The sequence below is a fragment of the Spea bombifrons genome, chromosome 1, assembly GCF_027358695.1.
Source record: "Spea bombifrons isolate aSpeBom1 chromosome 1, aSpeBom1.2.pri, whole genome shotgun sequence".
Lineage (NCBI taxonomy): Eukaryota > Metazoa > Chordata > Amphibia > Anura > Pelobatidae > Spea > Spea bombifrons.
This window is the reverse complement of record NC_071087.1, coordinates 80666339-80689405: the sequence shown is the minus strand read 5'-3', so window position 1 is coordinate 80689405 and position 23067 is coordinate 80666339. Positions and strand designations below refer to the sequence as shown.

At 40.2% G+C, this 23067-nt stretch overlaps 1 protein-coding gene across 1 annotated transcript; it reads right to left on the bottom strand.

Annotated features, from left to right (window-relative positions):
* Positions 1-2292: 2292 nt before the first annotated feature.
* On the bottom strand, positions 2293-21726 carry SHC2 (SHC adaptor protein 2). The gene is made up of 13 exons (XM_053465347.1): positions 21179-21726; positions 14580-14650; positions 14394-14454; positions 11987-12106; positions 10657-10710; positions 10529-10580; positions 8768-8894; positions 7944-8130; positions 6927-6993; positions 6680-6844; positions 3627-3922; positions 3038-3174; positions 2293-2595 (listed from the first exon to the last, which is right to left on the bottom strand). The coding sequence occupies exons 1-12, from the start codon at positions 21722-21724 to the stop codon at positions 3040-3042; spliced, it is 1881 nt and encodes a 626-aa protein (XP_053321322.1). The 5' UTR covers positions 21725-21726; the 3' UTR covers positions 2293-2595; positions 3038-3039.
* Positions 21727-23067: the final 1341 nt, after the last annotated feature.

Sequence of the window (23067 nt, the reverse complement as noted above, 5' to 3'; positions counted from 1 at the left end):
ATTCTTCTCACACCTGGGCCTTTACGGCAGTGTGTTATAGGACTGCATACATAAACACGGGGCTTACACATCTACCTATGCAAAAGAGACATCTCAGATCATGTAACAGGGCTGATGGACCACCAGGGATGATTCAAGGAGTTCCTTCTCCAGACAGTAACATTTCAACAATAACAATAAAAAATCCAACACAACCATTAACTGCTGCTCCGCAGGGTAAATATAATTTCATTCTGCGGATATATTTCACTTTTAAGGAGCAGACTTGTGCTAACACAGCTCTGCCTTGGGAGAATATATTAATATTTCACAAAGAGCCGTGGTTGCTGCATTATGCAGATTCCATCACAGTATCTGCTAATGATATTCATAAGGTATTTTTCACTGTGCCACAATGTAAAGTGTGAAAAAGCAGGATTCATTTTAAGTGATTATAATACCCAAAGCTTCTTAATCATCCCTTCTAATTCCTGTTACACTGAAAAACGCAATCATTCTTTCCTGTGTTCTCACACTACATGACATACAGGGAAGGGATGGCATGGTAATTTAAAACACTGTGACAAAGACCAAGAACCCACAGACAGACATCAGACACCTTAAAAACTGGGTCACTGTACTTTGGCGTGGATAGGTTTTACCTTTATAATTGGTCTGCATTATACCACAAAAATTGTGCAAATACAAATCATAAAGTGGTGTTAAGGCCCATCGGCCCTCTTTTCCTCCAATTGTACGCTTTATTGAGTTCCAACGTTGACCTGGTACCAAACGTAAAAATGGTCATATCACTATAGCAACCAATTTAATGGTTCAGTAGCCATGGCTTTTCAAATTCAGTTTCTATGCATAACCCCTATTATGGAGAATACATTAATATTTAGATAAGTACTGAAGGATACCCCAAGTGTTCACATACATGTAACATCTTCCAATGGCTAACCGGCCCTTTCAGCCGAGCGGGCATCGCATACCAGAGGGCAGGGTTACAGGAATATGCTGCAAATGGAAGCAAATGGAAACTAGCCAATAAAGCCAGGGGCTCCCAAACACTAACACAAACCATGTTAAAATGTATGCAATGCCAGGTGTATTCTTGTTTTGTAAAGTATTTCTTTCAAATAAATAATTTCTGTAGTGAAACGTATGTTGTAACACTCCATCGTTGTAAAGTCATTTATCTGCTGCTTAATCCTGGATGAATGAGCCCCAACTCCGAGTCCTCAGTTCATAATTTCAGTGTCTTCACATGTCAGCACAGACTATTCAGCCAGTCGCTCAGCCTTTCTGACAGATCAACCTGTACCAATTAAACAGCCATATGGGTACTTGTGAGGATATCCTCAAAGCGTGCAATGCTGGGGGCATTGAAGAACACACGGTCAATTAGATTAATTTGAAGCCTTCACTTTGTAAAACAGAGCTGGTACATTATGCAGCGACAGAGTTTATATTTGGACAATTCTTGCCTTTAGTCATAATTAAAGGGAACCTGTTACAGAAAATATTCTAATTTATCAGTAGAACATGAAATGGGTATTTCTAGGTGGTAATGCATTCAAAATGTTCAGTGACTATTAACAGGATGTTTGCACTTTACATTACCTGTGTTAGTATCCACCTGACCTTGTCTGCATGACCATCGGCTCATATAACAATCAATGTTTGTAACCTGTTACAAAAATTGGTGCAATGGGAACGGGATCAGATGTGTATATTTTCTGTAAATTTGAATACTGGATTCCATGGCAAGTCAGCTCAAATTTAACAAGGCAGAACCGATCCACCACAACATAGGCATTTACCCTAATTAGCCTATATGATAGGAGTGACCCTTTTAATAACATGAACATATGCCTCATTAAAAGTTTAGTCCATAGCGTAAAAAGAAACTACAGATTGGCCATTCAAGATTTGTGTCGTTAATACAAATAGTGAAAAAAGGTTCCAAGGTTATGTACAAAAAAAAAATTCTCCTTCCATATCGGACAGTGAATTCTCCTGGGAACATCACACAGTAACCACTAGATGGTGCAAACTGCCTACTAAGAGGCATTTAAATGTAATCACATTCTAATGCTTTGTTGTGTTCTTTGTTAGGTATCTAGCAAAGCATGAAGAGTTGTAAATAAATATAACCATGCTTGATAGATATAATGATTTATCCTGCATAAAAAGAAGGCCTAAGGTGAAAGGGAGCCCGAGGGTGTACAACAAGTAGGTTAAGGATAGACTCGATAGAACAATAGATCTTATTGTTACAAATATTTTACCGCAGCCATAAGGTTCACTGGTCTACTTGTCAGAGAAAGCTCTAATGGCTTTTAAGGAAGCAAGTGAAGGGTTAAGTCAGCATGGTAGTAGGTTGCTGTAATTTTGCAGGCCTCCTCAATGTGCTCTGCAGTACCCTCTGGTGGTGAACTAGTACAGGACTGAAAAAAGAGGGGCTGGATACAGTCTGAGACAAACATGGACAGTGGAAGAGAAGCCTTGAGCCAGGTTAGGGTGGAAATATCAGGTTCAGCTGGAATCTATTCTCTTCATCACAGCCCTTGTTAAGTGACCTCTCTAGGTATCGGTTTCCAATAAGTGACCCTGGAGATGGGAAGAAAGTAGGATACACAGATGCGTAAGTGTCAGAGTATGATTGCTACTATCTCAACCAGCTTTATGCCCTCAGCCCTCTGGTGCTTGTATTCTTGTAAGTGGAATTACATACCCTCTAAGCTATTTGTGGGACTCCACCCCATGGATGTATTAATAAGGTGAGGTGTTTCAAATTCCTTATTTTAAGATGAATGCTTGGTGAAAAGAGGAGTGCCATTCGGGTCACTCGGATGGTTTAGAATAAGATGCATCTTACTTTAAGACCTGTTTATTATTCATCTAACCCTTGTCTCAATTCCCTGATCTTCTGGATCCAAATCCATGTCTTCTGTCTGGTTGTTTCTTATGTATCCCTTGCATGTCAGTCTGCATTGATGATTGTCAATTTTCTCCATCCCACTAAACATCTTATTTCCACCTTTACACTCACCCCTAAGATGTAATTTTCCGTGCTACCGCCTGCTTCAGGTGTAGTTCACTTTCAGCAGCTACAATTGGCTGTTGGTTGTGTAAATGGTAGGAGATCAAGTGGCTGATACTTTCAAATAATACATCCTTTGTCCTCACCTGATAAAAAAAAGAGGTAGGGTATGCTCAAGATTAGCAAGTCTGTGTCATTTATTAATGAGGTCACAGTATATGTCTTATACAGCTTTTATCTGTGTCACTGGATTTCACTCAGGTGGAGGGGACAGGAAGAGGCCAATGCTTTACCTTGTATATTTCTTCAAATATTACAAATTATTATAACACCTTCAATGTTATGTCACTCATGTCATGTTATGTCACTCATCTTATGGTAGGAAAAGGCTCAGACTCCAATGGTCTTTTATTACACATCACCCTCATGAAACTTTTCTTGTAGAGTATATCTGTCTTTCTATTTTACTTTAGGCATTAAGTTGGTGGGTGGTTCAAATGTATGACACATAGGATGTTTGATTGATGTATTGTAGGTCTCAAAGTGTCTGTCTATTCTGCTATGTTGCAATGTCTGTGTCACAGTGAGAGGTCCTTACCACGCCCTCTGGGTCCACCAGCAACAGATGCTTGGGCTGCCCCTTATGCATGCCGGTCAGAACATACTGTCCAGGATTAGTGATGCTGTCCCTCACCAGGAAATCCCCATCCCTCTGCAGCAACCTTTCTGCCTCCCTTCTGCTCATCTTCCCCTGGTACCATGGCTCCCCCTTTAGTTGATCCTCTGTAGGAGCCACAGGAGCCTTCCTCGTTGGAGGACTGGGCCACTGATCTTCCATTCTTGGGGACCCAGAGATCCCAGACTCATGGAGCTTTAGGGCATCTTCAAATGGTCCTAGAGAAAGAAATATGATAAATTGGGAAATAGGTCGTTTTGAAAGGAAATGTGTTGCTGGTTATATATATTTTTTTTTCCCAATAATATAACCTCAAAATGCAAAGAAAATTAAAACACGTTAAAAAAAACACAACAAACATGTTTGGCAAATAATATTTGAAAGGTGAAGAGTATTTATTTCAGAGAAGCTAATGTGTAAATTTATGAGTAGGGTATAGGGAAGGGTATAATACTGTATATATTCAGAGAACACAAGGACAAAATATATCTTCCACACAGACTTTCTGTCCGCTGTCTCCTTCTCTCATCTGCATTTCACTCTGATTGAAATCTAATGCGTGAAGGAATGTCTGGTTTAGTTCTTCATTTCATATTAATGACGACACAAAAACAGGCCAGATAAAGCTATGCGTGGTTCGTCACATCAAGCTCAATGTCTCTCACTTAACCTCACTGGGCTTGCAAGAGAAAAGATAAAAGCTGTAGATTAAGATGCAGATTTGATTTTGGCTTTTATTAAATGGATTTCAAAAAATAAAGAAAATGGTATTGCTACAACTTAGCTACTTCTTCTTCTGAAATGTGTTGGTTTCCACAATACATATATTGTGTATGGCTATGCAATATTTATATAAATATGCATATTTTGTAATATAAAGTCAGGAGCATGACTTATTTAATTTCTTGTGCCTTGTCACAGCCTCAGAGCTAGTATCTATGTTATTCGTGTGAATGTTAGTGGCATCTGAATGGGAAATCATTAAATAGCTTTGGACAGGGAGGAGATTAATCCATGATATGAGTCTACACAAAGTAACAGGTCGGTTCTATGTAGGACAGTCATCCTATTATATAGGGATGCCGATGTGCTAACAGGTAATAGAATATGATGTGCTTTAAAGAGATGGAGGGGGTTTACTGCCATTTCAACATCATGATATACTTATCCTTTTTATAAGCATTCTGTTACGTTTCAGATTTCCTGGTAACAAATCAGCTTTACTGTTAAACAGCAGAAATATTAATTTATTTTTAGCTAGCTTAGCCTTATGCCTATCTCATGCTTGCTTAAACCCCTTTAATGTATTAATTTCTACCATTTCTGCTGCAAGGCTATTCCATGCATCCACTGTCCTTTCAGTAAAGTAATATTTCCTGATAAACTTAATACTATGCCCCCTTCCTGTGGTAGTATTTCTTCTTTTTTAAAAAAAACTCTTCCTTGATCTTGTTGATTCCCTTTAAGTATTTAAATGTTTCTATCATATCCCCCCATCTTTCTTCCAGGTTATACATGTTAAGACCCTTTAACCTTTCCTGGTAAGTTTTATCCTGTAATCCATGAACCAGTTTAGTAGCCCTTCTCTGAACCTTCTCCGGCATATCTATATCCTTCTGGAGATACGGTCTCCAGTACTGTACATGATACTCCAAATGAGGTCTCACCACTGGTCTGTACAACATCATAAGCACTTCACTCTTTCTGCTGCCAATACCTCTCCCTATACAACCAAGCATTTTAATAGCATCTCCTGCTGCTCTACTGCATTGTGTATCTACCTTTAAATCCTCGGAAATAATTACCCCTAAATCCCTTTCCTCACACGTTGCGGTTCAGACGGTTTAAAATATTCTATACTCTGCCCTTGGGTTTTTATGCCCCAAGTGCATTATTTTGCACTTAACCACATTAAATATTACTTGCCACAGCTCTGACCCTTTTTCCGGTTTACCTAAATCATTTGTCATTTAACGTATACTTCCAGGAACAACGTATCCCTCCAGGAACAATGTGAAGCTAGAGTTTGGGTGCATATTATACACAAAGTACTTCATTTTAACCACAAAATTGAGTTCAAGGTTATACCTGTCTTTTATACACAGAAGCATATTATACCCAATTTACAGTGTCTTCATATGCATTCATGATTAGTGAGGCTATTTGGGCTGGTATACTGTCCCTCTAAGGTACTTAAATGTGCTGGTCTGCATTTTAATTCAACCTCTGGGTGACTGCCGTGTTACCAACTTTGTATAAGGTAGCCCTAGCTCACCCAAATACAATTTATTTTCCGTAAAAGAGAGCCAGTCAAAGGATGTCTTTCATTACATTGCAGATTATGTAGCTACTCTGTTGTGAACGAAACCCTGACCCCAAAATCAAGCTTTCTGCAAATTACTTAACATCAAGTTGCCCATAAACGTGCAGTGGGCTCCAGACATATATTGTAAAATTGGGACTGGGCATTACAAAACTATTTTTCTCACTGTGATATAATGATAGCTGCTTGGATAAAACCCTGACACTTTTGGTAGACCCAGGCTGATGTCTACTGGTGTTGTAATCTGGCTGCCAATTCCCCTTAAGCAACAATTTCCACAACCTTTGTCCCAGACACTATTGTCTGTATGTGTACACCTTGCCTACCCCTGTTTTTAATATACAGCTTCACCCATAGTGAAAAAGGGGTTCATATTATAGACCGAAAATGCTAAAATAATGACACAGGGTGACTGCTGCCACTGACCTCTGTAAGCTGCCGGGGTCTACAACAAAAAGCAACACCATGTCGCTTTAAGTCAAGCTTCCGTTTAAAATACGTATTGCTACCCCTTGTTCGTATTACAGGGAACACAACAGACTTACTTGAAGAAAATGAAATCAACGTAACTCACTTAGCCTGCTTATAGTATACCTTATGCTGAACCACACTTGGTTTGCAAAGTGTAAAGACAACTGCCCTGTTCACCTACTCATGTCGAAGAGATCCTTCTTTGGACTGTCTTCTGGGATCATGTAAGGTTCCTTGTCTGAGCTCCAGCCATCCAAATTCTGTGTGTTCACGTACATGTGTTCCTCATAATCTCGTACCCCAAGTAGTCTGCCGTTGGTTAATGGGAATATTTCACCGGCCTGGCCTGAAAGAGGGTCATGCATATAATCAAACATATGCACACTATCAAAGATCACTAAGTTTTTGCTAAGATTTGCTGAACTTACCATGGTCCTCTAGCTCCCATTGTGAAGATGAATGTGACACTGGAGGTCTTCTAGCTGGAGAACCCACCTGGACATACAATGACAGAGCAGAGATTAAAATCAACTGACCTTAAAATAGGTTATAGTTCTAGGATGAACAGGACATTTATTTTGGTTCCTAGTAGTGGTGCAGAGTCAAACAGCATTTGTTATGGGGATAATTTGACCTGACACAATTAAGCCTTAGTTCAAACATCATTCTTTTGACTTCACTTTCCACATACTTAGACTTAAACTAAAATGTTAAAATACACTTCAATGGCTGATATAACAGAGAAAATATTCTGTTCTCTTAAAAGCTTTGATCAGAATCTACTGTTGTTTCTTCACTATTGTGCACATTAAAAAGTGTTTTAGTTCCAACCTCTGCTGATAGCACTCAAACCACAGCTGAGTTACTGTGCTCTGAGACCATGAGCCTCTGTGTTCCTTAGTTCCTGCATTGACTGACTCTCTAGATCCAGAACTTGACCAGGTTGACTAAATTTGTGCGCTACCTGCATGATTCCCAATATCTGGCAGATTGAGTATTGGTATGTTGACCCTGCCTTGTCTGAACATATGATGTCTCTGACCTGGGCATCAGTTTATTAGCACATTACGTACACCAACTATACTCATACACTTGGGTTCTGCCCTGCACGTGGGGGATCTCTTTTTTTTTCCGTGTTTTCCCCTCTTATTCACGAATGTACTGGCCAGCATATTGATCTGTGTTCATATGGGCTGTGATGTTTCCTTTCTGGTGAGACTTTTGGTCTTATTTTAACATTTCTCTCCCTGCTGTTGTACAGAAACTTACTCTTTTGGCAATGGTAAGACAAATGTTATTTGTGTCTTTCATGTGCAACTTATGTTTCAATGTAAAGCATGAAATTCAAAATAAAGACCTACAAAAAAGTACAAATACAATGATGTTTGCAAGTGATATTGTTGTTGAGCTGTATTATTATATAGACAGGAAATAAAACAACCTACCTGAGGCCACTGCCCATTGGCTATTATCTGTGTCTGAGGAAGGCTGGTGGCTCCTGCTTCCCTCATCCGGCAGTCTTGCAATCCACCCACTGGGGGTTCTTTCCCTGGGATGCTATTGTAATAGTTGTGTTCTGAACCCTGATCTTCCTCTACCCCCCACGCTAGTTCCTCTCCTCCGACAACCAACCTAATAAAGGGAAACAGGATGTGGGGTGTAATTCAAAGTGCTAGAACAAGAAGCCATGTTTATGAGAAATGCAAGCTGTTGGCTTCAGAGGATTGTGGGCCAGATGTTTCTGTTTTCAATGTTTCTCGGCTCCCCGATCCCTACACGTTAAATCTAAAACGTCTTTTAGTTTACTGTCTGGCTCCCATTTCTAAGATTCTTTAGAATGACCTTCTTAGTAGAGTTAATAATGTTTACCAATATAGAAAGTAATTAATAAGGGTTAAAAAGTTAAATGAGAGAATGTGTGGAGTAACTTGATTCTAACTATATATTTTTTTTCTTTAAAAATGTGCAAGTTTTATTTTAAGGAATGTAGAAACCTGGAAAGTATCACCCTTTACATGGTAGGTGAAAAATGCTGACGTAGTAGAAAAGGCTTGTGATAAACATAATGAATAGGCATATATATATATATATATATATATATATATATATATATATAACAGATGGTTCAAAAGGCTTACCTGCCATCACATCTGCATGTCCCTCAAGTCATTTACAAAACTATGCTGAAATTATTGGTGAGCGACTAGGGATAAGCGACTGGGTCTCCATGAAAAGTGAGGTCAGTAAGTAAATATGTTTCCCGCCGTACCTTTCTGGGGGTGCTGCCACTTTGGGGGGACTGTGCAGGAACTGTTTGAATCTCAACTCAAAGGCTTGTCCTACTGTGCTGATCACACTTTGGGCCAACCCATCACAGCACTCCAGAATATGACAGGCTGTGGATGATGGGAAGGGGAGGGTGAAATTTAGGGACATATGAGGACGGATGGGTAGGAGGGGATGGACCAGCAGAGGGGGAAAAGGTTGTGTGAGAGACAAGAACATACATTAAGACACAGATGACATTAACAGATGGTTTGGAGAGGGAACGGAAAGAGGAGTAGGCCACAATAATTAAGAGCCCACACACACCCAACAGGTTTAGTGTGTTGGGAGCTGTTGTATCTGGAACAATGCTGATGAAAACTGGTAAGTAGTGCAATCAATATAATGTTAGTTCTGACTGCCATACTTTTATCACTTTACACCAGAATTGCACTCTATACATAACACCCAGTGTAACGAGGGTATTTCAAAGGAAGGCCACTCATTAAAAAGATTGTTGCTTTTCATAAATCGAGTTGTTTGAGTCCTGCTTTAGCTCATGTTGCTTTGCTTGTCTACCAAATTATGAGAATGGGTGCACTAAACAAGCTTTGTGTATACATCTTTGTGTGCATTTCAGTTATTTATTCAATATGCAAATAAATCTTTAAATTTATAACCAGACACCAGTGCTCTGAATAATCAGTGTCAATATATTTTTGACCTTATATAGCCACAAATAAAAGCATTATACTGGAAAGGTTTGGGGAGGTTTCTGACACAGTAAGCAAGGGAGCAAACAGTGGCCTAATATTGACTGAAATCATAGGGCAATGAGGAGTAACTATTTACCCATGTGGTTACATAGATGTAGAACAGTAATTTAGTGCTCCACTAAGGCCAGGCCGTCCTGGTCCGTATTAATACTCCCTCATCGATGCACAGCATATCACACCACACATCTGTGTCTCTAGGGCAACAATAAACATTTTAAATGGGTCACCATCCCCATGGCAACCTGCACCAGACTTGTATATACTAAACTGGGAGTTTGCAGGGAAGGGTAGATTTTAACTCTCTGACTCTCACGTCTGTAAGTGCAAGCAGGAGGAAGGTGCCAGAGACATTGTTCTCCTAGAACACTAGAAGCCTTAAAATGCTGGCACTTAATTTAACTATGCATTACGCAGGGCTGGCTCAGCCATTCCTGGAGGAAAGTTACATTAAATTTAGCAGTATTACGGGAGCGGCTGAAGCAGGATTAATCTGAGGTGGTAATTCTTAGATAAATAGATCCTAAAATCACTCTACCTTGGTTTGTTGTAGAGCAGCCTCTTTTTAAAAAAATGTTTTAACATATAGTGGTAAATAAGCTAGGTACGTCTCAGACGCAATCAAGAAAGCATCTTCACATACGTAGTCCCTCTTTGAAGAGAAGCATGTGGATTATGTTAAGAAAGAATGATAGTCTAATTAATATGGGAGCTGCATATATAATAACGCTGTCCTGGAGCATAGTGCCAAATACGGAATTATCAACAGGAATAATCAACTGGTTGGCATGTGGTAACTATTCCATATTTAGAACTTTTATCCAAAATTGCTGCTTGTAAGTATACTAAATGTTTTGCTCATGGTCAAGCAGCATTATCCAACGGCTCATGGTTGCCATTACCTCAAGCACAATGTTTTACAACGTAGATGGGAACAGTGAGCACAACTGTTATATATGAAACTATAGACTTAGTGAGTTAAATGTGGTTACCTCTCTGATTTATTGGGTCCTTTGCCACATACGCCACATAATCTGTTGCATCCTATATAAAGGAAAGAGAGTTGTTATGTCTAGTATTTGGTCCCCCATTTTTCCATGTGGTTTTAAACAATCCTTACCGCATCACCCCCAGAGGCAAATGAGATAGCTTGCATGTGATGATTGGCGATAACCTGTAAAGAAAAATGCACACTGTATAGTAGTATTTTCAACTATATCTATAGTAAAAATGAACAGTATTTGTAGCTTTGTGTAAAAAAAAAGGTCAACTGAGAGCTGAGGTGCTGAGCTAACAACATCTATTACGATCAAATAAGCAAGGTTACTCTGTTAGTTAAGATAGTTAAATGGCAATGAAATGCTCAACAGCCTAAGATATACGTGTGCAATTAGTTCACTTAAGATCACAAATTTTAACCCCTTCAGGACGAAGGCATTTTTACACATGTGGACGACAGCATTTTCTGAAGGCATGACATTCTTTACATACTTAGTACATAAATTTTCCCACAAACCTCATAAAAATTATATACTTTTTCAAACAAACTCAGTAATGCCACTTTGGATTTCTTGCCAGGTTATATCCACATGCAGAAACAAACAATCATTTGTGTTCTGCAGTCTTCCCCAAGTATAGCTGTGTGCCATATGCATAGGTTTGGCATGTTTTGAGGATGCTATTGACCAATTTTAGAACATATGCTTTTTTTTGTTTAATTGTTGTGAGGGGCAGTATTTTTGTAATGCTTTACATTTTTTAGGGGAGGGGTACAGGGTGGCACAGGGGATTATTTTTGTGTTTTTATTTTTAAATATTTTTTTATTATTTTTGATAATAAACAGAGGATAATACACTTATTGCATTTATTTTGTAAAGGGAGAAACATCTCTTTCTCAGTCTTCTCATACTCCTGCAGCCTGTCATAGAGCCTGCAGTGACCGCTCTATCTCTGTGATTACACAGCGATCTGGAGCCAAAGCTGTGTAGCTCTAGCCTCCCGATCATATTAACAAGTGTGATCAGACGGGGATAACCTGGGTCTCCGTGATGGGATCCCCACGGGGCCGTCAGTGATTATGTCACTGGAAGGGGCATGCCCGAACAGAAGTTCCGACATTTAAATCCCCATAATGTGTAAGTGCTCATTTTGACCGCTCTGACATTAAATAGCTGATACATACATACAGTTTGACCTTATATAGATGAGGTGAGACCAGACTATCAATTAATATGCTGGAATTTAGCCTGGCTGATGCTTAAAGAAACAAGACGTAATAGTATGTCCTCTGGCACCAACTGCCAGGTTTTAAAGACATAATATTACAGTATGGCTTTCATTACAAATGAGTTAAAAGCTGGCAGGCCAGACTGGGTCCAAAGCAGTTGTATGAGCCAGCTCATTCCTGCACACGTTTGGATATACAGGTATGATTTTGTGATATCCTTACCTGCCGGGTGGTTGGTATGCTGAGGTTCAGGCCTTCAACAGATATATTCACAGCAATGCTTATTCCAGCAAATCGAAGATTACTTCTGCCTAAAACGGATGCCAGGGACTTATTGGGGGCCTGTAAGGGAACACAAACTGTTTGGTGGAAGTGACGGCAATCTCTTAAATTACTAAAATTGTGTTGGATGGCATTGCATTGACATGCATATGGTCAACATTATTTGCACCCTTGAATATTTTGTACATCATGTACAATATTCCCTGAAAAAAGTGTATAGTAAAAGATGTAGTATAGTTGGACTATATGCACTGATATGTTTTGATACAGAACAGTACAGGATAAAACAATAACAGTTAAAAAACAGTAAAGGACACATTTATTAGCACCCTAATTTGAAATGAAGAACTAGCATGTCATTGCTGTGAAATTAGACTCACCTGTGATAAATTGTCAGTGCTCACATACCTTAAATTAGCCAATCAATGGCAGCTTTAATGCAAGCAGGGCTCACTCCACCTAATGTATTGGTTTGTCTTAGTCTGTCAATGCTAGTCTTGTCATACCCCTTGAATTTATGTACTCTGGCACTCTGGTATATAGGGGTATAAGGCATATCATGGGGCAGAGGGGCATATAGGGGGTTAAAAGGCATATCATGGGGCAGAGGGGCATATAGGGGGTTTAAAGGCATAACATGGGGCACAGTGGCATATAGGAGGGTATAAGACATTTCTGGAGGCAGAGTGGCATATAGAGGGTTAAAAGGCACATCATGGGGTAGAGTGGCAAATAGGGGGGTATAAGGCATTTCTGGGGGCAGAGTGGCAAGCCTGGGGGCAGATGTGCATAACTGGGGGGGGCAGGTTGGCAAATAAAAGGAAATAAAAAATATATATTTTTCTCAAACATAGCTTTTATTAAATATGAAAATTAGTTTACATTAATTAATATTTACTAGTAAAACTTTTTTCCTATAGGGTAGTCTTATATTCAGGCTTTTTGTTTTTTTCCTAAATTAATATTTTGATTTTGGGGGGGGTCGTCTTATAATCGAGCAAATACGGTATATCTTATTTATCATTTATTTATGACATATCTTTGACTATTGCCTATACCAATTATTACATATGGTCCTTTTATATTACTGGGGTTAGAAGAGATGTTAAATGTGTTAGAATCTTTTACAGGAGGTCATCTCCATAGACCTTGGCATCCCTATTCTACAATAATGTCAGTAAGAAGCTTGTTGCTCATGGAGGTGTCAAGAACCTCCCGGAATGGGGTTACAAGAGGAAAATCGATCAGAGAAGTCTTTGAAGGTTGGTTCGAACTGTAGAAAAAACACTACGTAAGACATCCACACGGATTAAGGATGACCTGAAGCAATCTGGAGTGATGGTTTCAACCCATACAACATGCTGCACGCACAGGGACGTGACTATAAACTACCGGGCCCTGGTGCGAAAAATTGCCCCAGGCCCCCCAACTTCAACAGCTTGTCTGTTCCATCATTGCCCCCACACAACTGGTCTGTGCCTTCTTTGAAACCCCTTCCAACATATGTAAACACACTTACTCACGCTCACTAACACACACTTCATCTCACCCTACTTACACAATTACCCATGCATGCTCACACACAAGCAAGTACACATGCATGCTCACACACAAGTACACATGCATGCTCACACACACATGCATGCTCACACACACACAGAAGTACACATGCATGTTCACACACACACAGAAGTACACATGCATGCTCAAACACACACACAATACACATACGTATATATATATATATATATATATATATATATATATATATATATATATATATATATATATATATATACACTGTCAGAAAACTTTGTATGGGTCGAAGATCATGGGTTGTCCAGCACACTTCCAAAAGCGCAAAGAGAAGGCTAAAAGGACTGATTCAGACTGGCCATCAATGAGTTCTGATCTCAGTCGGATTGAAAATCTTTGGAGCTGAAATCTACCATCAAGAAAAGGAATTCTGCAAACATTCAAGAGCTTGAATAAATCGTAATTGAAGAGTGGGAGAAACTGGCAGCAGGTGGGTGCAAGAAGCTTATAGACAAAGGTTGTGCAACCAAACATTAGTGAAGAGTGCCTTTAATGTTGTCCAGGTCATATTTCATGTTTCTTCACATAGACACTACATGTCCGTTGACAAAGGCATATGTTTTTGTTGAATACCTTTGGCTGCCCTAATAAAATATTCTGATAATACAAATTAGGTACATTTCCAATTATTTCTGAAGACACTGTTCATGATGTAGAAAATAATGGGAGGAGTCAAGAATGTTGACCATAACTGTGTATCAAGAACAAAACTGTTGCTGTGGCAAAACCTGCAGCAATATTTCTTCCTCACCTTTTTTTTCCATGTTCCTCTTACTCCGGGGACAGCTTCATAGAGCCTGTTGATGGCCTCTCTGTGACATATAAAGTTAACATTCAGCAACTGAATAATGAATGTATGTTTTCAATATACAGCTGTCTGGGTGGATTTCTGTAGCTGTATGCCTGTGTCTAATTAGTACACTGAGATGTCACTCACCTTGTTACTTGTGTTCGTGTGTTGAAGTCCAGTGACCTCATGGAGCGTAGAACTTCAATACAGCCCATGTACTGGAAGGAGATAGCATTACAGAGACAGAGTATGATGGAATGTAAAGAAACAAACACATTAATAGGATATTATCTGCCTGATGAAAAGCAGGGAACACAGAATGCGAAAGACAGGAGCACATGGTATGGTAAAAGCTAGGTAAAGAAGAAGCTTTACAAGCCATGAGAAACCTTGTGTAATTCTACGGTGCATAGCTGTCAGACAGAGATTTGTTTAAATAAAAGGGCACTTAATGAAAATGTCTTTAGAATCCTATTATTCTCCTATAATACTGGTTTAGACCATGGTAAATGTAAACCATATTCATAGGAAAAAGATCATTTAAAATATTTGATATTGTTTTCTTTTTTTAAAGTAAACATAAGTGCCAGTTTTATCAGTTTGTTTTTTATGTATTAGGAATAGATCTGAGGCCTGACAAGCTATGCTCTACAATTTGGTGGAACAATTTTCATGCTATCCTTTCTGCTAAGTACAGGGCCTCTGTCTACTGAAAGTGTCTCTACATGCAAACTGGCTACTCTTACACAAATTAAGTCTAACTCTTCCCTGGCTCGCCTAGACCTAGTCAACATGGGCTCATAAATACTAAAGAGAAGCTCATAGCTGGTTGGATGACTATCTAGGACAATGTATAAATCTACTCTATAGTGAGAGTATTAGATAGCATGAATAAGTGAGAGAACTTGAGTGAGAGTGTAAGAGCGTGTAACAAAGCGTGGGTGAGAGACCATGAGAAAACATGAATAAAAGTGAGTGAGTGTATGAGAGAACGAGAAAGCAAGAGGGTGGGAAAGTATGTGAAAATGAGAGAGCCTGAAGGTGTGAGAGAGGATAAGTGTTAGAGAGCATGAAAGAGAGTGTTAGAGAGCATGAGATAGTATGAGTTTTAGAGTAAATTAATGAGTGAAGAGAAGTGAAGAGAGAATGTGAGAGCGTGAATAAGAGTGAGTGAGTATGTGAGTGTGAGAGCATGTTAGTGAGCGTGTGAGAGGCCATGAAAAATAATGAGATTGAGAGAGCATTAGAAAGAAAGAGAGCCTAAGAGTGTGGGACAGTGTGGGTAAGAATGTAAGTGAGAGAATGTAAATAAGAGTGAGAGTGTGAGTAAGAATGAAAAAGGAACAAAATGAAAATGATGATGGGAGATAGGAGCTATGATATATATATATATATATATATATATATATATATACGCTGTCTGGCTCAGTATATAGTTATGAGAGTTATGGTGTACCGCCATCTGTGTCTAGATATATGATGATATCATGCTGTACCACTGTGTCTCGCTCACAATATAATGATGGAAGTTTTGGTGTACCACTGTCAGGCTCAGTATATACTGATGGGAGTTATATTGTACCATGTTCAGGCTCAGTATAGAATGATGGGCGTTATGCTGTACCATCATCAGTGTCTGGCTTGCTATATAATGATGAGAGTTGTGCAGTACAACCATCAGCATCTAGATTACTATATAACACTAGGAGTCAAGCTGCACTTCTGTCTTTGCCTGGATCAGTATGTGATGATGGGAGTTGTGGTGTACCAGGCTCAGTTTATATTGATGGGAATCATACTATCCCACCTTCAGGCTCAGGATACAGTGATGGGAGTTATGCTGTACCACCCTCAGTCTCTTACTGTTTAATGATTAGAGTTGTGCTGTAACATGCCTGGCTAGCTGTATACTGATGAGAGCTATGTACATGTATAATGGGGATGGTAGTACACAACCTCTAGAGTGCCAAAGGTCACTTTACTGTCCCATTGTCCCTAATACATGCAAAACACTTGCTCAGGCCTGACCAACACCTAATGCGAGTACATCTCTGGGTTTGGGCAAATTTGTCTTACTATTATTTTTTTAATTCTCTGCAGCTCTAAAATCATATAATCATCTAATATCAATATGTATATTGATATTATCCAATCGTATGATCTCTCATATTCTCTTCCTGCATGGTGGGTCTGACTGATCCAGCGAGCAGGAAGTGACATCACATCCACCGCCTGCATACTGGATTAGTTTACACTTTGCACGGAAGAAGAGAGACACCCCACTCCTGCAGGTAAGAGTGGGTGGGGCCACTGCAGACTGTCTGGGGCAAAGATGGCACAGGCAGACTGTTTGGGGACACTGACAAGCTGGGGCAAATATGGCACATGCAGGCTATGGCACAAGCTGTTTATGGGCAAAAATGGCACAAGCAGGCTGTTTGGGGGCATTGACAAGCTGTTTGACACAGAGATGGCACAGACATTCTGTTTGGGGACATTGATTTCACAGACAAGCTGCTTGGGGGCACTGACAAACTGGTAGCAATGATGGCACAGGCAGGGAGAAAAGATGGCACAGTCAAGCTGCTTGGGGCAAAGGCAGTACTGTGCGATATGTTGCTTGGTGAAGTTGGGGACCTCTGGAAAATGTTTGCGCTGGGGCCCTGTGTTTTATAGTTGCGCCACTGCTAATTAAGATTTTTGTCTCCCTTCCTATGTAAGGACTCATTGGATAGGGACTCATTGGGCTGCACGAAGTTCTTAGCTAGAAGCTTCTGCAACACCAGTACCCTTTGTAACGAGTGCATCTCAAGCACAACCCTAAAGCCTTCTGAATGCAACCTATTATCTGCTAACATCTGTTTTAATCCCTTTCCTTCTACCCATCTTGCAGGGCTATTAGAAGGATGTTAACCTGACCATGCAGATTTGTTTTATATGCACCTTTAATGATTTTATATTGCAGCAAATGTTCAATGCATGTTTACAATTTACTGTTATACAGGGCATGGAGCAATTGGATGTTACATTTTGAGTGGTCTGTATGTACAGACACAGGCCTTTGTATGACTGAGTGTCATAGAAGTTGTAGTGGGTGTATTGACTGAGTTGGAGTTTGCAGGCTTGTTATGGTTTTTAATATCACTCCAAAGACTACACTTGGGCTTTCTGATGGAGGAAGGACTAGAAGAGCATTGTATAATGCAAGGCTAGATCATGCAGGGCCGGCCCGACAATGGAGCCGAGTGGGGCAACCGCTCCAGGCGGCACTTTGCCGCCCCAAACCAAAGCGAAAGAGAGAGAAAGGGGCGCCGAGTGGTCAGTGGTCGGCGCCCCTCTCTCCTCTGCTGCAAGTCTCCCTGTTCGGTCTCGGTGCCGGCTTGTAATGCTGAGTGCCGGAAGATTTCCGGCGCTCAGCATTACAAGCCAGCACCGAGACCGAACAGGGAGACTCGCCGCAGGACTGCTGAAAGGTAAGTACAAGGGGTAGATAATGGGGGGGGGCGGCAGGGACGGAGGGAGAGGAAGGGTAGATAAGGGGGGGTGGGGGGGGGCATTTTAAAATTCGCCCCAGGCGGCATTTTGCCTTGGGCCGGCCCTGAGCCCAGCCCTTCTTTCAGACACTTGCGAGAATTGACCGTTTATAATTCATAATAAACTTGGTGAGTTAAATATATATCTGCAGAAGCCCAGACAGATTTGTTGAGCTGTTCCAGGAAACAACTCATCACTTTATAATGTTCTTAGCAAAATGGTACAGTTAAGGTATGGTCCCATTTAAAGCTAAAAATATATCAATGCATCCAAATTTACACCTATATTTACCAATAAATGAACATCTGCTGTTTAAGGTTCTTTTTAACTAAACTAAACAGACACAATATGTATCTGCTTGACAAGCCTCCTGTTTTTATCTTATTATCTGTACTTGAGAGGTATGATACAGACAATGAGTCAATGCCACTTTTTTCCAAATATCACATCTATATCTATACACTAAATAAAACTGTGTAATGGTGTTTACAGATTAAAATAATGGAGATAACCTTTTACCATGGGAATTGTTGGTTAAACTGGGTGGTGCTGAAAGCCTAAAGTACTATGGATCTTCATTGTGCGTGACCAAGAAGTGTCCGACTAGGATGAAGGAGGGTAGTGCTTTTTGGGGAAGAGGAGCGGGGCTGTTGTATAGTGTTGTGTGAAAAGTGTGGGTGCTGAAGGCTACTGTAGCATGCAGAAGGGAGAATCTGCTGGATAGTCTTGTGGTTATGCGGCTGATGGATTGTGTTGTATGCGGGCTCTTGCCATTTATTCCATTGTTTAGGGTTTTGTTTAATGCTAATTTCAGCTCACAGACAAAACAATCAGCAGAAGTACAGATGTGAAAACAAGGTTTTTCTGCCGAGTTTTCTTTAGACGTGTTTTTTTTTTTACTGTAGTATTAGCCAATGGTGACTGTGCCCTAAATTCAGAAGCACTTTGCCACCTGCAAGCCTCGTTCCTTAGGGTAACCTAGTAAACCAAGAGTTTAATCCCACATTAGGAATGTCCTATTGAACTTGGTCAGCTTTCTACTTGTGTCATTGGACTGGTTACATATATATGGTACTTAATTTGACTGCTTGTTTTCATGGCCCAGTCTTCTGCATCTTTATCTTGACGTTTATTCTCCTCTCTCCTCCCACCGCTCGCTCTGTCTGCATCTTGCCTCTGGCTTCAGATGAAGTTAATTTAATCTAGAAGCGGGTTTGAGCAAGGCCAGAATGTATGACATAAGGAGCCCTCCCCCTCTGAATCAATCCTCCACCTCCTGGGAAAGATGAGAAGGAGAGCCTGAATCTTACACTCTATTTTTTTGGTTAGTGTACCCTGTCCAAATATAAATATTTAGCTTTTAGAGACTGTAGCCCCTCTTGGAATATTGTCTTTATTCATGAGTAGTGTTTAAAAAATAAATGATCTTTACGTAGCCTTTTGAGTAAATGTAATGTGCTCCTTCTGCCCACTGAGTGATGTCATAGCTATCAATTCATTTGGGACACATCTTAATTACCTCTGTTCCTCATCTGTAAGAGAAACCTCATCCCTCACCATCTTCTTATTTATTGAAATGCACTTAAGTGGATATGCTACAACCAAAGCATGAAGATCAGACAGTGGAGTCTGAAAATTCTTTCATACTTTGCTAACCATTGCATTTAATGCCTGGGGCCAAGGTAATATTTACAATCTCAAAACAAGCTTAGGCAATGTATAAGGGATTAAAAAAGTTAGTTTATAATAAAGGGGCAGTTAAGCCCAGGTTTAAGGCATCAAAGAAGCAACAGTCCTTTCTTCTATGGTCTCTGTTTTTAAGTCAAATGTACATGGTCACGATGCATGCGGCAGCAGCTTGGTCAGATATCGTTAATGTAGATCACACACTCCGAGTGCATTCTACCCTAGCAACCATCCATGACACTGCCATGCCAGCCTTCTAGAAAGACTAACAGGCCACATTATCAAAAGGGAGGGGATTTGTTGCCCTGAACAGTTTTGTACATAGAAACAATTTGCAGGGCACAGGACGGCCTTTGTCACTTCAATTTTTAGAACGTGAATCCTGTCTCTAGGGCAGAATGCATTGGAAATACACAAATGCAGGCCTGCATTTTTAAGAGCAACACTTTAGTGGAGGAAATGGATTTTACATCAATAACTACAAATTTGTCTTTTTTATTGTTTATATTAGAAATTAGCTCCAACTGTTTAAGTAAATTAAAACTGTGCTGAACTGTGATGGATCTTCACTTAGGTAGTGGAGATTTCTTATTTATTTTACTGAGTACAGCAGTATTCCTCTGAAAAACATCATCATTTGCAGACCTGTGATTAATATGAAATTGGAGATGTTGCTAAGATCTAGATGGTACAAGATGAGATGTTACTAAAATTACCTATTGTGTATCTTTAGTATTTTTTCATTTTTAAAGCAATGCAGAATATTTTTAGGTTGTCATCTGGGATCAAGTAGTGGGTACATTGTGTGACAACTCATTATGCGATACATCATTTTCTGTTGATGTATTTTAGGAGCTGCGCCTGGTTAATTTCAAACTTGTCTCAACGTGAAGACCCTTGTGGCATCATAAAACAAAAGTAGGTAAGTACACCAGTAAAACATATCACTAAGCAGGTTTATTAAATTAGTTTAGATTGCTTATGTTCTAGAACCTTAACAGTTGAACCACACCATGGCATTACCAGCTCCTTGTTCACCTTTCAAAACAAAGGAGCCAATGGCCAATCAATGCACAGCAAAACAAAGGGAACAAAAATAATGCATCAGCATTTCATCCAATCGCCATGAACAAAAGTGTGACCAATCACGCATCAGAACACTTCTCTGCACTACTGACTGCGCTTGGTCCATTCTTAAAGGGCCATGGGTACAAAAGTGTGTAATGTGGCTTAGGGCGTATCACTTAATGGGTCATTTAAGCCAAAGGTTAAATAACCATAGTTAAAATATCTTCCAATGAACAGCTATACCAACACTGTTTTGGTTTTTGCGGGCCTACAACTGACTCCCTAAATGCCTAATATCTGCTTAACTGCCACCACAAATTACACGCTCATGCATTCACTCTTCAAAGCATATCTGCACACGTTTCATTTACCAGTATTAAATCAGGCCTTGTACAGAAATACCCCACCCTACAATGCAATACAATTCAGGCTTCCCAATCCCCTGCCATAACACTTACCCTCACAATATACGAGACCCCAGGACCTTGCAATCGGTCATCAGGGTGCAGCCAGCCTTGAGCTGGTTTACTGATGAAAGTCCCTTTACGGTTCCATTCCTCCCCTGGAAGTTTGTATGTCTCTGTCCTTGACACCTTTCTCCCACCCCCTCTTGCTCCCCCTCGCAACCGGTTTATCACCTGCAGAGTACAAGGTGTGGAGCATACAGGATCACAGGCTCCAAACACTGACCCTAGTGCCCCACCATTCCCCGATTTGTCAAGTGTCAATTCCTTGCTGGCTCCGGAAGGGGAGCGACTCAAGAAAGCAGAGGGACTTGCAAATTTCCATTGCCCCATCTTTGGTATCATCATACAGAAAGTAGTAGCCACATCTTGCTCCTCCGGGCACTGTGGCTCAGAGAACGGCTGTCCTAGGGAAGTTGTTGCGGTGGGGGAAGCAGGGGCCATCTGTCCACTCATGTCTTCAGCGTCAGGCTGTTGCTGCCCCTCTGCTGAAGTTACAGAGTCGTTGCGAAAACGATCATACCTGGAGTCAGCTAGCATGCCGTTTGCTGGGATCCATCCAGAGCTTTCAAAGTGATTGCTCCTCTCTTTCCCTCCTCCTGCACTCCCCTTTTCCCTGGGGAGGATCCACTCTCTCGCACAATGATGTCATTCTCATATTACTCATGTGCCCCCACCACACACACACAGCATCCCAGCTCAGGTCAGCAGAACCTGCTGTTGTAGCGCATCCTTTCCTATAAGATATTCAGGGATATTTTATACAAAGGACTAGTTTATAAAGCACACATAAGTTTAATCGTCAGAATCCCTCTTTATTAAAACAAATGTACTGCTGAAATTCATAAAAAAAGATCCTTAACCACAAGCAGTACGCATTTTTCATCCAGCCTGTATTATATTGTAGGTCTGGCAATCTTATCCATAAAGCATTGATCCCGAAATATATTTAGCCTTGTGCAATGCAGTACATTCTAAATCTGCCTTGTGTCTAGCACATCTGCCTTCTGTAACGCTTCAAAGATACTAGAACCTACCATGAAGAAAAAAAAACAAGGGTTTGTTTTGTATCACAGTCTCCCAGCTATACGGATCTGTATATTAACTGGCGTGCAAGCTCATTATAGTATTAGAAGCAGACAAGAGACATTTGGGTTAGTCTCGAACAGGGCAAAGTGAGAAATATATTTAATATGTGGACAGTTTGGGGTTTAATTATTAAGAGCGATTCTGGTGCAAATTTTCAAAAGTCGTCATTACCATAGCAACCAATGGAATGTTCCTGCTGACTGGACCAGTCAATTGGTTGCTATGGTGTTAGGGCACTTGTAAAACTTTGCACTGCAATTGCTCTATAAATGGGACCCAATATAGATGGCTGCATAGATGGATGGATTTATGGATGGATGGATGGATGGATAGATAGATAGATAGATAGATAGATAGATAGATAGATAGATAGATAGATAGATAGATAGATAGATAGATAGATATAATGAGACCCCAAAAAACCTAGGCCCATCATGATGATGAATTGTTTGGTTACATGTAAATACATTTTTTCTTTAAACATAAAAAAGATTCACCTTCTCCATTGTCTACTGAATAATTAATTATAATGCCCTCCCCCTAATTAATAATTAACACTGATGGCCTCTAATTAACCCTCCAGCTACAGGTCCCCTGTTGTTTTCTCAGTTATCACAGTCTTTGCACAAAGAGACCATGATCAGGGTACCTTTGCCAATGGTTGATCTAGGTGACAGTGACTGAGCGTTAGGTGTCAACCAAAGCCAGCACATAAGCAAGAAGTGTAGCATGGAGGAAAGAGAAAAATCTCAAAATAAAACAATATGGTAAACTGTGATGTAGAGAAGCAGTGA

Excerpts from the sequence above, each read along its gene's own strand:
- SHC2 (XM_053465347.1), bottom strand. The coding sequence starts at position 21,724 with ATGCTAGCTGACTCCAGGTATGATCGTTTTCGCAACGACTCTGTAACT. Across the intron at positions 10,581-10,656 it reads TTGCCTCTGGGGGTGATGCG|GATGCAACAGATTATGTGGC; the intron begins GTAAGGATTGTT and ends TCCTTTATATAG. Across the intron at positions 6,994-7,943 it reads CCAATGGGCAGTGGCCTCAG|GTGGGTTCTCCAGCTAGAAG; the intron begins GTAGGTTGTTTT and ends TTGTATGTCCAG.